The sequence below is a fragment of the Calliphora vicina genome, chromosome 3 (assembly GCF_958450345.1).
Source record: "Calliphora vicina chromosome 3, idCalVici1.1, whole genome shotgun sequence".
In the NCBI taxonomy this organism is placed as follows: Eukaryota; Metazoa; Arthropoda; class Insecta; order Diptera; family Calliphoridae; genus Calliphora; species Calliphora vicina.
Window position 1 is genome coordinate 46827266 of NC_088782.1, and position 17435 is coordinate 46844700.

The window sequence follows — 17435 nt, forward strand, 5'->3', positions numbered from 1 at the left end:
AGTAGAAATATTGTTACAGCAACAGGAATAAAAAATTGTTTCCGTCAGCCATAATTTTATTTAGCACACCTCATTACATGGTTAGATTTAATGTATATTTTGTGCCTTAATAAAGTTTATTTCTACAATTTTATTCGTGAGAATGTTCTTTCCCATCATTAATTTAAAATTTATTAAACATAAATCAGTAAAATTCTCAAATATTGTAAATTTATTTTAAACTAGCTGAGCCGACAGACGTTGTCCTGTCAAATTAAAAAAAGTGCTTGTGTTCGATTTGTGAGTTTTTATATAAACAAATCGATTTTTGTTCAGAAGTATGAGTGATCACAGATCGAGGACCTTTTCTTGATTAAACGCTTATTGGCCAAGTTATTAACAAATTTAGATATTTTGAGCTTTTATATAAAAAATCGATTTTTGTTCAGAAATATGAGTGATCCTAGATCAAGCTCCTTTTCTTGATTAATCGCTTATTAGCCTAGTTATTAGCGAATTTAGATATTTTGAGTTTTTATATAAAAAATCGATTTTTGTTCAGAAATGTGAGTGATCACAGATCGAGCTCCTTTTCTTGATTGAACGCTTATTGGCCATGTTATTAGCGAATTTAGATATTTTGAGTTTTTATATAAAAAATCGATTTTTGTTCAGAAATGTGAGTGATCACAGATCGAGCTCCTTTTCTTGATTGAACGCTTATTGGCCAAGTTATTAGCGAATTTAGATATTTTGAGTTTTTATATAAAAAATCGATTTTTGATCAGAAATATGAGTGATCACAAATCGAGGTCCTTTTCTTGATTAAACGCTTATTGGCCAAGTTATTAACAAATGTAGATATTTTGAGTTTTTATATAAAAAATCGATTTTTGATCAGAAATATTAGTAATCACAGATCGAGCTCCTTTTCCTTATTAAACGCTTATTGGTCTAGTTATTAGCGAATTTATTTATTTTGAGTTTTTATATAAAAAACTCGATTTTTGTTTAGAAATATGAGTGATCACAGATCGAGGTCCTTTTCTTGATTAAACGCTTATTGGCCAAGTTATTAACAAATGTACATATTTTGAGTTTTTATATAAAAAATCGATTTTTGTTTAGAAATATGAGCGATCACAGATTGAGCTCCTTTTCTTGATTAAACGCTTGTTGGCCAAGTTATTAGCGAATTTAGATATTTTGAGTTTTTCAACCCACTGTGCGGCACCATCCGGAAATCCTCTAATAATAATTATAAATATATTTCCTAAAGTAAACTAATTATCAAGCTTATTACGTGATCCAGTGGACAAATATCGTTGTTAATGTTGAAACATATTGTATTAATTTATTACTATTATTAATGAAATGTTATTATAAAACTCTCACTAGTGTTTATAAACCGATTTATTGCGAACCGGTTAATTTAAAAATGTTGATTTTCGGTTAACCGGTTTATCCGGTTTTTATCACTCGGTTAACCGGTTTTTAAAATTTGGGACTAAAATTAATAAATCTCATGTTTTTATGCATTTTTAATATTCATTGTATACACTTTATTGGTCTGATTTGAAACCTAAATTGTAGATTAAAAATACAAACCTCTTTAGATTGATATAATATTAATATTTAAGAATTACAATGATTCTAAATAGTAGAGGACGATGAGTTTACTTAAAAACTTTTTCAGTATAAATTGCACATAATGAAACTACTTAAAAATTATAATTAAATTCCGCATAATTCTATAAGATTAGGTTAAATCTTACTAATGATTCATTAAAAACTTAGTGATGATTTTACCAAACTTTAAATTGAATTCGATGTACATATCTTCTTTAAATAAATAGGACTTCATTAGTGTGTTTTGTTCTTAAAATTTTATTTTATTATTCATTTCGTTAGCTTAGTGCACAAAGTCATTTTCAGAAATATACAGAGACAAAAAACGTTCTAAATGATTTGAAATATTTTTGAATTCTGATAATGGAATTTTATTAATTATTTAGTATGATTTATAATGACAAATAATCACAGCTAAGAAGAAGTTCGTTTACATCTTATAAGTCCTTTTTGTGAATTGTAACATTTTCTGTTTCATATCAGAAAGTCGAGGTGATAATAAATTTCAAAATTATCAAATATTTAATTAAAGAATTTATTTACATTTTTTGATTGAAATTTAATTAATAAACCAATAATTAAAACAAGTATTATATATTTAGTAACATATTTATACTCTATTCAATTTGACTGAGATAATAATTTTGACATTTTTACAAAATAAAATGGACTTAGCACCTTTGTATATTTATAACTTTTTAATATTAACCATTCCTGACTACTAAATTTAAAGCTGTATATACTGTATTGGAAATTTTATATTTTCTACACATATATGACGGTTAACCGGTTTAACCGGTTTTTTCGATGTCGGTTAACCGAAAAACCGGATTTTTAAAAAAGGCCAATTTTCGGTTAACCGACAAACCGGTTTATTAAAAAAGTCGGTTTTTTATAAACACTAGCGCTCACACTAAACCAGTGATACATATTATTACATTTACGATTGTTTTGAATCAACAGAAAACGAAGTGTATTTTAAAATTGTTGGGCAACATGATCCTACTCCAACAGCAACTAATGTTTAGTCTCAAAAAACATACTAATGTGTGTGTTTATCTGATCTGCGTTCCTTGGTTCCTCTTTTAAACTTTCCATTTCAGTTCGTATCCCGATTGTGCGGGTGTTGATACCTTCACCTTAGAGTAGTCAAAATATAAAAAAATAAGGTTTAAATTATACCTTTGCTTTTATAGCCACATCTTTCAGGGGTGAGTTTTTTCAGCATCTTTATCCTGGATGTTTTTGGTTATGTACTTTTACTTTTATTTGTTAGAAAATAATAAAATAAATGAACTGTTTTTTTCTATCATATTTTCCTAATTTTATTGTATAATATGTATTTATGTAGATGAACGTATTGTTTGGTAAAATAAATTAAATTTATAAATCCAACACTGTAAATAGTTATAATAATTAGCCAATAAGCAAGTGTAATTCAAGCCTTGAATTACAGTTGTATTACACCTTATTTCAATAGCATTCTCCAATAAAATGGAAACATAAATTCAAGCCATATTATGGTTTTTGTGCAATTGCGCTCAAGTCTAATTTCAACAAAATGTTCAAGTATGTACTTGAATTTTCAAAACTATTTGACATGAACTGAACTAGGTCTTAAGTAGACCTGTGGCCTATTTCTATATAAAATAATATAGCTCTAAATTTTAATACTATTTTAACTACAGCCTAAAGCACTACAAAAATGATTTAATTAATAATAAATCACTTTAGATATCATCCATTTTCAAGAAATTCACCAGCATCATCATATAACTATAAATAGCTTTTGTCAACTGTAGAGCCGTACTCATAGATAAGGGCATGACGTGCCCTATAGTCAATGTTAGTGGTTTTTGGGCCTTTCGTATCATCAAGATAATTATTTTTTGTTCTGGCACAGACAATTCATACCACAAACAATCGCAATAAATGATATTGATTACTTCATCATTCTGTAGCTTCCATATGTATCTAAAAACATTAAGAGCAATACATATAAACGCATATAAAAGGCAATTACTCACGGATATTTCCACCAAATTACCAAGTCCACAATACGCATACAACGTTATTGTGCTTAACAGCAAATAAGCAAAGGCGGCTGGCCAACTGCGAATGACAATGGAAAAAAGGGTGCCGCAAATGCTCACCACCGAAGAAACAACTTGAATAAATATGATTCCGTAGTAGACTTCTTCAACTTGTTGAACAAATCTGATTGAATATTAAGGATTATTTACTATAAAACTGTCTTCATTATTTACTCACGTATTATAATTCTGATGCCATTCAACAATTTCCATTAACAGTGGCAACGTCTTCTTCGTATCCCTACAATTGAGTGCCACCTGATTCAATTTCTCAAATTTAATCTTCAATATATCCTTCAACAAGGGTATATTTATAATGAATATACAAGTATACAAGTCACTCGCAAAATTTCCAAAACCTCCCAAAATCATAAGGCAAACATGAACAACATTATGAAGAATATAACCAAATTGAGTAGATGGGTCTATGCCGGGCAATAAAAATTGCATTACAAACATTTTCTGATTATACAGCAAGCCATAAATCAGAGGATACATAATTATTGTGGACACAAGAACTATATAGACCCCCATCACAGTTTTCAACATTTTGGTGGCCAAGTCAGTGCGATAACGCAGAATTGTTATGTAGTCCTTATCATTTTGATACTCCTTGTATATATTGTTCAGTTGTTGATCCATAGAAATCATAACCAAACGACGATAAATACACAATATTAATTTGCTGTAACCCTGCGAATAAATGTCTATTAACAAAATTTCCATTTAATTGATATATTCACCAACTTGCACTGCACTTCCAGCTAAACTGAGGGCCTGTAAAAGAACCTTCCAATCTCCATCAACTACCATTCCCATGTAAATGGTATAAATTGTACAGCCAAAAAAGGCATTAATGGCAAAAATGACTAGCCATGTTAACGGGTTCATTTTGTAGTTTGGTTTTATTACATCCGCACCACAGAAAGCTCCCATTAATCTTGCCATTTTTGTAATTTTCTTAAAACGGTCATAACAATTTTTAGCCATAACTTTATCCTGTGTCGGGGAAATTGCAAATGGTACTGATCCATTTTGAAATATTAACAAAATGTTTTAAAGCATTTTATGATTATATGGATTATACTGTGAGAAAAAAATTGTATTAAATTTAACAAAAGAACTAGAACAGAACTAGAAGAGAACTAGAACAGAACTAGAACAGAACTAGAAGAGAACTAGAACAGAACTAGAACAGAACTAGAACAGAACTAGAACAGAACTAGAACAGAACTAGAACAGAACTAGAACAGAACTAGAACAGAACTAGAACAGAACTAGAACAGAACTAGTACAGAACTAGAACAGAACTAGAACAGAACTAGAACAGAACTAGAACAGAACTAGAACAGAACTAGAACAGAACTAGAACAGAACTAGAACAGAACTAGAACAGAACTAGAACAGAACTAGAACAGAACTAGAACAGAACTAGAACAGAACTAGAACAGAACTAGAACAGAACTAGAACAGAACTAGAACAGAACTAGAACAGAACTAGAACAGAACTAGAACAGAACTAGAACAGAACTAGAACAGAACTAGAACAGAACTAGAACAGAACTAGAACAGAACTAGAACAGAACTAGAACAGAACTAGAACAGAACTAGAACAGAACTAGAACAGAACTAGAACAGAACTAGAACAGAACTAGAACAGAACTAGAACAGAACTAGAACAGAACTAGAACAGAACTAGAACAGAACTAGAACAGAACTAGAACAGAACTAGAACAGAACTAGAACAGAACTAGAACAGAACTAGAACAGAACTAGAACAGAACTAGAACAGAACTAGAACAGAACTAGAACAGAACTAGAACAGAACTAGAACAGAACTAGAACAGAACTAGAACAGAACTAGAACAGAACTAGAACAGAACAGAACTAGAACAGAACTAGAACAGAACTAGAACAGAACTAGAACAGAACTAGAACAGAACTAGAACAGAACTAGAACAGAACTAGAACAGAACTAGAACAGAACTAGAACAGAACTAGAACAGAACTAGAACAGAACTAGAACAGAACTAGAACAGAACTAGAACAGAACTAGAACAGAACTAGAACAGAACTAGAACGGAACTAGAACAGAACTAGAACAGAACTAGAACAGAACTAGAACAGAACTAGAACAGAACTAGAACAGAACTAGAACAGAACTAGAACAGAACTAGAACAGAACTAGAACAGAACTAGAACAGGATTAGAAATGAATTTCAACTGTCCTGAATATATTTTAACTAGAATTTAAATGAAATCAAATTTCACAAAATTTGCTGAATTTTTATCATTGTATTTATAATTTCTTAATTGTCTAACAATAAAAATGTAATAATTATTTAACATGACACTGAAATGACAACATAATCGCTTTACACAGTTATAAATAAAATAACAACAGATTTATGAAGGTGTTAAAAGTTATTAAAAATTTAAATATTTAAACAAGTAATTAAATATAAAGAGGTGTAAATACTATAATAAAGATATGGAATGGGACAACGTATTAAAGATAGTTTCCAGCACTCATGGGATGATTCCTACTCATGTAAAGCATTTTGTTGGAGCTAGGAAAATAGGTATTGGGAGTATGGAAAAAGGGTGTAGTGTATGGTGTATGTGGACATTCGTTTTGAACTTTTCTACATTGAAAATTATTGGAAGGTGTTCGGTCCATATTCGATTGTAGTACCAATAGAACAGTGAAACGCAGTCCACATTGCTTCGGTGCTCCAGCGAATCAATAGAGTTCGATACTCTATTGTTCTCTGTGACCAACAATCATTGCTTTACTAATTTTCTTTGTTTGCTAAAAATTAGAAAATAGAAAAAATAATATTTCAACTAAATAAGTTTTTCAAATAAAATTTATGTTTTGAATTAGATATTATTATTATTAAAATAAAAACAAAAACCGAAAGAGAAGCAAATAAAAGTTTCATCTTATTTAGTAAATGACATCAACACTGTTGTTCAGCTTGAATGTAATTTAAAACACGATGGATGGATGGACTGATGGTTGATTGTTCGGTAAGTTTATGAAAATGGAATGGATGATGTGATGATGATTCATTGAAATATAATCCTGATAAATGCTTTCAACAATTACTATATATAAAACAACAGCAACAACAAGAAAATAATATTTCATAAACTTTAACTACTCGGCAAACATGGTTGCTTTCATTACATATTTTCCAGGTCTTTTCTTCAAAGTCTACAGCACAAACATCATTCATTCAGTTCATAAAACATGGCCACAATCTTTAATAATTTTTTTATTTTTTTTAAAAAACAGCTAAAGCTTGTACTTCCCATCTTAAAATTGATATTCTTCATTAGGGTAGTAACAGTTTTTAATCCCCCTGGGAGGGAGGGTGAAAAGTTTCACATCATAAAAAAACCACTACACTAGGCTTTTTTTGCTACCTTTTCTCTACACACACAATTATATTAAAAATTTATTTCCTTTTTTTGTGAGAGTGAGTTTTTTTTGCTAAAAAATATAAAAAAAATCTTTTGTTTCTCACCACAACTACAACAAAAGTTGGTTTAATTTTTTTTTTTATTCAAATCCTTCAAAAAATCCTTGTGATGAATTTGTATTTTTTTTGCAGTTTTTTATTTAAAATTTTTTCTATTCTTCGCTCTACAACATTTTGATTAATGATGCATTTAAAACAGACGTAGTTTTAAGTTTTTTTTCTCTTTTGCTTTTTTTATTAAAAAAAAACTCTATAAATTTTTTATAACTTTTTCTGTTTTTTTGTAATGCATGGTTTTATTTCAATTTTTTATATTTTATGTTATATTTTTTTTGTTGTTTAATGTGCAATACGTGTTAATCTTTTTTGACTGTATTTAAGTGAATTAAAAATGAAATGATGATTTTTCATTGTCAGCATGGATTAAAATCATGATTATGGTGTGTTTTTCTCTAGTTTTCTTTTTTTTTTTCAGTTTGTTTCTATTGTGTCTTTGCAGAGCAATCAGAGAAGTGAGAGAGTGCATTGCTGATTGAAGTTTTTAGTGCAGCGAAAAGTAATTCTACAGTGCTGTGAAAAACAGAAAAAACATCAGTTGAAAATCAATAAAAACATTATACTCCAGACCTTTGCCCCATCCCTATACTAAGTATTCGTTTCGATCGATGCAGAACTCTATCTCTGGGATATACTTCTCTGCAGAACATCGTATCAAATATTGGCTTGATTCGTTCTTTGCCTCAAAAGATAAGCAGTTATTTTGGATCGGGGGGTTAAAGTTTCCCAACTCAGGCACATTCTTATTGTTAATCGTCATAAGAAACCATGTGATCCGTACATTTTAGGTATAAAATGTGTTCAGCAAAGTTATGTAAAATGTTACGGAGAATATTTTTGTAGAATATGTTAACCCTCTATATCCTCAAGGCATGGTTCTTTTTGTCCTTCTTTTAAAAATGAGCAAAAAACACCATTACAACAGGGATTTAAGGGTTTAAAATGTTCCGCAAAAATATTATTAGTGTAATTCAAGCCTTGAATTATAGTGAAGCAATTGTTTTACAGTTGTATTACACTTTATTTCAATAGCATTCTCCAGTAAAAAGGAAACATAAATTCAAGCCATATGTTTTTTGTTTGAAAAATAAATAAATTTTCAAATATTTTTCATGTCTAAAGTATAATTACATTTGCATTCAAGTCAAATTCCAACAAAATGTTCAAGTGCTTGAATTTTTGGGGCTTTGGTGCTTACTGGGCTGTAACGAATGCCTTGACTGTGACTGCAATTTCGGCCTAATCTTCAAAAAAGTAAGGCTCTATCACGTCGCCTGACTAAAATCTTCACCAGACAGTTGCTCGTTGTGTGTGCATTTATTTCTCATGATTTGCATGAGGATTTTCGAAGCCCCAAAATCGAAAACTTTGTGTATAACGAAGCTATTCAGATGGAAATACGCTTCATCGGAGAATATGATTTTTTTTTTAAAAAACTTGTCATAAACTTCGCTTTGCTCCATTACCGATTGAACGGCTTGAATGCGTTTTCCATGGTCTGCTAGTTGGAGCTCCTAAGTAATCTGATTTTTGTACGCATGAAGAAGGAGGTCTTTTGTCAAAAAAATAATAAAAATCGCTTCGTGAAATTTGAAGTTGTTGAGAACAATGCCGAATTGATGTTTTCGCGTTTTTGGCTACAGGGTATTTTCAAGAGACCCACCGGTACGTTGATGCACAGGAGTCTTATGGTCTATAATCGACCCAGTTTCTTTAAATTGTTTGACCTTGTTGATACATTAGATGCACTTTCTCGAATGAAAATTCTTCGAAGTTTGCGAGCGGTCCCAGCATAACTTTCCAAATTTTCGTAAAAAGTTTGCATACTTATACTGCGTTGTTCTTTCATAAAGCGCTTCATTTTTATTAATCGCAATAAACATGAATATGCCACAGCTGCCAAATATTAATGACACTAGTTTTAATATTCTAAATTTTTGTACGATTTTAAAATCTAACTGAAAATGAACAGTAAACGATCTCTATGGAATTCTGGATCTCTTAGTATCATGTCGAGGCATAATCTTTTGTAATTACATATTAAAGATGATGGGAGATGTCTAAATAACCTTCCTATATCGAATTGATAACATACATATATATACACTTTTTTATACCCTTCACCATGAGAGGCAAGGGTATTTATAAGTTTGTTATTCCGTTTTTAATTCCTATATTTTTCATTTGCGACCCCACAAAGTATATATATTCTGGATCGTTATAGTTAGCGAAGACGATATAGCCATGTCCGTCCGTCTGTATGTTGAAATCAACTTTGTGTAGCCCCCAAATAACTTACAAACATGATTGATACAGCAATATATCCGGATCGGTTGCTATTTAAAATCGAGAAAATCGGCTCACAAATGGCTGAGATATAAGGAACAAACCGGGAAAACCTAGATTTTTGGCCTATTTTTGATCTATATCTGGATTAGTATATAGTCATTAATCATTAATATAGGCAATATGGATATCTCGAGCCCTTAGCTCCAAATTATCGTAATGGAATGGACCTGGTCCCTTCGGTAACAAAAATTTGTATTTTTTTTTTTCATTTAAAATATTTTATGAAAACTTAGCTTTCAGAAAGTATAAATTCTAGGGTATCGACTAATGATCGTTCGATTAATCGAATAATTTCTTACGAATAATTATTCGAACAATTTAAAAATGGCCATTTCCGAATAACGAATAATTCGAACAATTTTATGTAGAATAATCGAATAAAACGAATAAATGTTCACAAATATTAAAATTTATTAAATTGCTTAAATTTTTCGCAATTCCAAATTTAAGTATGTAAAATGACTCACAAAAATTGTATTGTTTCTGAAATTCGACAAATAACTAAAGACAAAGAGACTTTCGATCACTGTAGATGAGTGTTCCAATAGCTCCTTCTATAAATATATAAATATAATTACAGGAAGTTACAATTCTAAAAACAATTATTTTAAAATGTTTAATTTAGGACTTGAACCAATGAAAATAAAAGGTACGAAATAAAATATTTGTTATTTAGCTGGCGAAATATTAGAAGAATCGCAATTAATAATCAAAATATTAACTTAGATGAAAGTGGAGTTGAATGTGATGGAGAATGTGATTTTGAAACGGTCGTCGAAAGTGATAATGAGGATGACATTTATAATGATTACATTGAAATAGATGAAGGCCATGATCTTAAAATATATGTATATAAGTGATGTTATTAACCGCGTAAGTGTTGCAAAATATTTAATAAATCGAATGATAAACACAAATATTGCAAACTAACGTTTTGCTGCAAGAAAAGCATGGAGTTCGTCTTATACATGATTTTCAACATCATTGAACATCTTTGTCTAACATGGTAATAAACTTTTTGCGTATTTGTAAATGCGTCAATCATGCACTGCCTGTCTTCAAATTAGCCACGTTCACTGACAATGATATCAAACTTTGGACAGATTTGTGTAATTCCCCAAGACAACTTGGTTAAGCAAAGATTCGGAACACTGATATAACTTGATAGAACTGATAATACAGTTTGTTATAAATAATTTAGATAAAATGAATAATTCAATTACTAAAGAATTAGTTACTTATTTTAAAACCCGAATTAATGACCGACATAAGAAAATTCTTAATACATTTATATTGTATTTGAATTCAGGATCATGTCCAACTAGGTCAAATTTTTTAAAGCATAGTTCCAAAACAGAAACTATCGGGTTTGCTAGTCAATTGTTTTGTAGATTGTTCCGATGTTAATCTGATCAGAATATTTCTGACGAAAATTTAATGATGGACTTTGTTTTCGAATGTTTTTTAACATTATCAATACTTGAATTGTTAACTTTAATGTTATTTTTTGTTTTTCTTTAACAATAAAATATTAAAAAACCGACATCAAAACTTCACAAAACTACACAAAAAAATTTAAATTATTCGAATAATTCGATTAATTTTAAACGTATGATCGAATTATTCGAACAAGTTAAAATCTCTTATTCGAATTATTCGTTTTATTCGAATAAGAGAAAAATCGAATAATTCGAATACCCTAATAAATTCCTTATACATGCTCTTAGAAATTTTTTGTGATAACTTAAAAAGAAAAACAGTTCTTTTGCCCAAAAAATTAGCGAAAAATAGGCTTTTTAAAATTTTTTAAATTTAAATGCATATAACTTTGGACGTTGTCATTATTTTTAAACAGTTCTTTTTCTATTTGACACATACATATCTTGTTAGTCCAATAAAGGAAAACTGAAGAAAATCGGGAAATATTTGTATTGGCTGTTATCAAGTAAGGGTGGAGTAGGTTGGTTAAAAATTTTGAAAATTTAATTTTCAAATGCGAATATCTCCTAGGCTATAAAAGGTAATTGATAGCTACGACTAGGTCTTTTGTAGCGCTCGATGAAAAGATTTCATATGTAAAATTTTTTTGAAATCGGAACACAAACGAAGAAATAGGATCATTTTAAATATTTAAAATACCCGAGGTGTCCTACTTTGAGTCCTACCCTTGGTCGCGCCCCTGGTGGGCCTATGAGGTCCAAATTCAGAACTTAAACTCGACAGCACTTCTGCTTTGCGAATGTGAAATTTCATTCAAACCAATCCAACCATTTAGAAGTTACAGATTTATTTCCTTCTTTTTTTTCTATACCACTATGTGTCGCTTAGGATAAAATTCGTTTACTGTAAAAGTAAAAGCATTGACATCGATAAAATCTTACCCCCTATAATTTTGAAGTTATTAACAATTTTGATATTCTGAGAATGCTAAAACATCAGTCGGTCCATAAAATTTTAATTTTTGCAATAAAAAAAAAAATTTTGAAAATGTCGCTTACGATAATTTGGCGCTAAGGGCTCGATCTAATGATATTTCAAAGTCCATTGCAACGATGTATATAAGGCTATAGTAATTTGGACCTACAATGGGTCAAAAACGGGAAAAATATTTTTTAACCCGAATTTTTTTTAACTAATAATTTAAAAAAAATTAAAAAAAAAATGTTAAAAAAATTTGGAAAAAAAAAAATTTTAAAAAAAACTAAAAAAATCAATTTCGAAAAAAAAAATTAAAAAACATTTTTTTAACATAATTATAGTAAATACGAAGGTCTTTAAAAATCTTTAGTTGTTTGTTATAAAAATCAAAAATAATCGGTTATTGGATTGTCTATTTGAGGTCAATTAACACCCGTACATGTTAAAATAACTACACGCAGAGAAAAAATATAATTGGGCATGGTTACTGTAACCATTTAAATAGTGTTACAAGATTTTTAACAATATTATAGTCACAGTAACTTTTTACATGATTGTGATAACCATAATATGGTTAATTTATGATTCACATGATTGTATCAACCATATACATGGTTACAGTAAACAAATATATGTTTGTGGCAATCATATATCATCATTGAGTGTAGTTATGCTGCAGATCAAGTAACCAGTTAGGTAGCTAGTGAAGTAACTGATGCTATGTAATTGGTATGTGAATCCAATGCGTTGACTACTTTGGACCAGCTATTAGACAGTCTTATTGTAATCAAAAAGGGTCAATTGACCTCCTGCTTAAGACATGCACGTGTTGAAATAACTAGTCACGTAGCTAGTTATGTAACTAGTTGTTCTAGGGATAGTTTCCTAGAACTGATAGGTAATGCATTGCGCCTTAGTGGTGGTTACCGTCATGAGAAAGAACTATTTTAGAGTAACTATTCCAGAGGTCTATTCCAGTACTAGTCAGATTTACAAGATTTTTGATTTACAAATAATCAGAATCATTTTGAAAATCATCAAATTGTATTGACAATTTTAGTACGGAAACAAATTCCTGTGAAACCTGCAACAGCCAAAGAAGTTTGTCGTTTCAATACTTTACATTCTATGATCTTCAAGAATAGATCTTCCTTCCCTCTTTCCAAGACATGCTAAACTAAAATAATGCTTTTAGCAATTGAAAAGCTGCATTAAAAAATTACAAATTTTATTTCACACACATCAAACGCGTTATAATTTTATGCATTTCTCACGTTTTAGTAACATCCTTTAATAAACATCTGATATGAAAAGGACAAAACAACAAAAAAAAAACATGTAAATTCATGACATGTCCTTAAAAGCACGTTTACTTTCGAGAATATGTGAAAGAATGAGATTCCTTTGCATTTTAATTCTAATTCATTTACAAGTGTTATCCTTTGACAATTTCCATGATACTACTACAAACAAAAGACAACAACATATGCTTCAAAAAAATAAAAAATAAAAAAGAAAAAATAGAGGAGGACAATACAAAAACTTCCTTCCGTCCTGCATTTGTATATTAAAATATATTTACAAAAAAACACACAATATTTTTCTCGAAAGGATTATTTAACAACAGAATAAGAAAATATGCTGCATAACAAAAGCTTTGAGTTTCTTGAAAAATAAAGAAGGACCAACAACAACACAAAAAACGAAACATGACATTATAAAGGATATAAAAATAAAGGAACTCTGGTGTTAAAATTATGATTGTAAGCAATTTTGTTCAACGTCAGCGCTGTTTATGGGCGACAGGATGTTGGGTTAAAGGTATGAAACAACCATAAACGTAATAAATAAATGTAAAATAAAAAATGTATCCTACGGAGACAATCATATGCAAATTAGTTCGATTTCTTAAGTATGCAAATGAATGAATGTTAATTTTAATTAGAATTATAATTGAACAAAAAACACAGGCAACATTTTTTTCTTCAACATCTTTACACGCAACAAATTTCTGTCTTAATCCTGCAGGAAAAAAAAGAAACAGGGAAATTTCTAAAAAAAGGGTTGCTAAAATTTGACACAGGGATTTACAGGGAATTTATAAAATGAAACAATTTAACTTTTAACATTTAACAAAATGTTCAGTGACAGCAGCTTATTATATTAATACACTACAAGTTTTATTAAATTTCTATTCTAAAAAAACGAAAGAAACCAAATTATTTTCAAATTAGATTTTAGTGTTGAATACTTGAACACTGTTCGTAGAGAGATTGACTGAATGCCTGTCCCGCTCTCTGCCATTCAAACTAATGATGAACTGCGTACGTACGTGCTTTACATGACAAGTGACATGTTGTTGTTTAGGTAAATGTGTTTTCTGATATTGTAAATTTCCAAAAATATTGTAACAAAATACATATATTGTGCATTGCGTATTTTCTTAACAAGGGTTAATTTATTTTTTTCTAATGATTTCGTTTTTTCATTTTAGTTTTTTTTGGTATGAAACCCAATGTAATTTGCATTTAATTTTTATTTAATTTCCATTTCGTTTAGAATTTATTTTTTCGTTGTTTAGTTAAGGTGGAGATTTTCAATCAAGAACGCTTGAGTTATTAGCTGCCGTTCTGACAGTGATACTTTTTTTTTTTTTGATAAATAAATTGAAAAATTGTATTTTTTATAAACAGCATCTGCCCAGGCACCCTGATGTTGGTAATAGATATTTTTTGTAGCTCTTGAATTTGATGTTGTTTATTGAATATTTTACATGTTTATTTAAATAATTGTAGTCGATTTTGGAATGAATTATATTATCAAGTGGAAGGTACAGTTTTTATCAGAATACATTTTGAAGATTTTAATGATATAAATATAGGATCTTCCAATAGGTACTTCCGAATTTTTGACAGTTAATAGAGGTCATATTGTTGAAGCTACATCTTTAGAATTGGCTGTCATTTATTTAGTTTTTCCGTGACTTTTTGAATGAAACACAGGTTTTTGCATAAAAAATAATTTTATTTTTCTACATGGTCTCCTTTGAGCTCTATCCAACGTTTCTTTAATTTTTTTATCCCTCCAAAAAAATAAGATTTCTCGAAGTCATCAAAATATGTATTTTTTGTGAGATGATTTCATCGTTGGCATCAAATTTCTTTCCGCCTAGACATTTGTTTAGGTTTGGAAACAAGAAAGAGTCACTCGGGAGTAAATCCGGAGAATAGGGTGGAAAAGGGAGCCTAATTCATACATTTTTGCCATGGAAACTGCACATTAGGGATATAACAAATTTTGGCCCATGGTGTATATGTAATGAAAATTATTTTTTGAGGTCATTTGGAATCAAAAACATCACGCACCAACAACAATTTCTAAAATAAACCAATTTTTTTTGTCTGAAAAATTATATAAATAATTTAATATTTTTTTTGCAAGTGTGAGGGATACTTCCCTTATTTAAAAATTATCTTTTGAAGTTTGTCCGCAGTTATTATTAAAATAAAATATATTGTATTTCAAAATAATTGAAAATATTTAATGAACAACTTTATTGCGTTTGGTGCGTGAACTTTTTTAACAATCGCGAAAAAATAATACCGTAAAGCCAATTTGCATATTTGCAAAAAATGTCAATAGTTATATCCCTACTGCATATGTGTGTACCCTTTTGTGCAACAGAATGTTCGGCATATTCCATGCTACGTACAACGAAAATCATTAAACCAATTTTTTCCATTGAAATTTAATGCGGAATTCCCATAGTATTCGTCAAGCTTAGCCTTTTTAATGTGATGGCTTCTCTTTTTTAATTTATCATCAAGTCAAGAGGTATTCTGCTATCAGTGGATGTCAAACACAAACTAAATGACACAACTTGTTCAAATTCTGACAGAAGTCAACTGACAGATGCCTGTTGACAGGAGCAGTATTGTCCTTTCAGTTAAGAGCCGAGAAATTCAAAAATTCACGTTCCGTGCTTCGCCTATTTTACAGTGATGCCCATTTCTGTATGAATTGGTACATCAACAATCAAAATTGTCGCCCAATGCATCCCGAAAAGTCACTGTTTGATGTGGGTCCAAATTTCTTTAAGAACGATGTTGGTCAGGCCGTCACCGTCAATGGCCAACTTCTTTTGATCTGAATTGGATGATATGGCTACCAACGATATGTGGTTTGCACAGAACTGCGATTCGTGTCACACAGCTCATGACACATTGAATTGGCCACCGACATCGTGCGACTTGACCCTCTAAGACTTTTTCTTGTGGGGTTTTCTTAAGTCGCAGGTCTATGCGGTCCCCAAAAACAACATAACTCATGACATCGGTCAAATTCCCCCTGATTTATGCGACAGAGCTGCGACTGATATTTGCAAGATGTTATATTCCATAAATAATGGCATCGATAGGTTTTTAAATTTAATTTTATTTTGAAGCATTTGTACAATATACATTTATTCAAAGTATTGGCCATCGTCTTCCATCTATATTGATTCCGAACCAAAATAACTGCTCATCTTTTGAGGCCAAGCACGATTCAAGCCAATCCAATATTAGCTTGATTCGTTCATAACTCTGTTCCAAAGTGAACCGTATCCCACAGAGAGCGATCGAAACAAATAGTATTCGGACGGGAAACAGTCTGGACTCCAGACTCTAGACTATAAAGCTGATGAGGCAAAAACTTCATTACTAATAATTTTTAACAGGTATTGCAACATTTGGCCGAGAGTTGTCGTGACAGAATAATACGGTTTTATTTCTGGCCCATATTCAGGGCGTTTTTCGGCCAATACTCGCTTCAAACTAATCGATTGTGATCGGTACAGGTTGGCCGGGCTCCACACATGATTTCTTACACTTCGATTTATCGCGATGGATTAATTTTTCATCGCAAGTAATGGTGCTAAAATGATTTTCTTTTATGGCGCTCAAGCATCTATCGGCTTCAGTTTGTATGGTACCCAATTTCCCAGCTTTCGGATGACTATTGCTGCTCGCAAACATTTTGAAACTGCTAATTTAATAGCTCCCAATGATTTTGAAAGCTCTTGTTGGTTTTACAACAATCTTCATGACGTAATGTCTCCAATTCTTGGTTTTCAAACTTTTTTGGCTGGTCTGGGCGATTATTGTCTTCCGTGTCAAAATCTCCACTTCTGAACCGTACAAACCATCTCTCGCATATTGAACCGGTGGAACACATTCACCGTAAGCTTTGGTAAGCAATCGGTGTGCTTCAGGGGCACTTTTTACAAATTATAGAAGTAAAGGAAAACTTCCCGCAGATGTTACAAAATTCGACATTTTGGAATCAAAAAAAAAACATTTTCGTGCACGCGACATAATGTTCAAAACTAAGTGAGAATAAACAAGTAATAGTGACAAATTATACTTCAAAATTTTAAATATTT

At 30.6% G+C, this 17435-nt stretch overlaps 1 protein-coding gene across 1 annotated transcript; it reads right to left on the minus strand.

The window, feature by feature from the left end:
* Positions 1-3338: 3338 nt before the first annotated feature.
* LOC135955443 (odorant receptor 67d-like) lies at positions 3339-17028 on the minus strand. The gene is made up of 5 exons (XM_065505794.1): positions 16881-17028; positions 4449-4726; positions 3880-4394; positions 3636-3825; positions 3339-3563 (listed from the first exon to the last, which is right to left on the minus strand). Exons 1-5 carry the CDS (start codon positions 17026-17028, stop codon positions 3339-3341), a joined length of 1356 nt encoding a protein of 451 aa, XP_065361866.1.
* Between the last annotated feature and the right edge of the window lie 407 nt (positions 17029-17435).

Coding starts and splice junctions, on each gene's coding strand:
- LOC135955443 (XM_065505794.1), bottom strand. CDS start 17,028: ATGTTTGCGAGCAGCAATAGTCATCCGAAAGCTGGGAAATTGGGTACC. Junction 4,727..16,880: donor CCATCGCGATAAATCGAAGT/GTAAGAAATCAT, acceptor AAAATGGATCAG/TACCATTTGCAATTTCCCCG. Junction 4,395..4,448: donor TAGCTGGAAGTGCAGTGCAA/GTTGGTGAATAT, acceptor ATTTATTCGCAG/GGTTACAGCAAATTAATATT.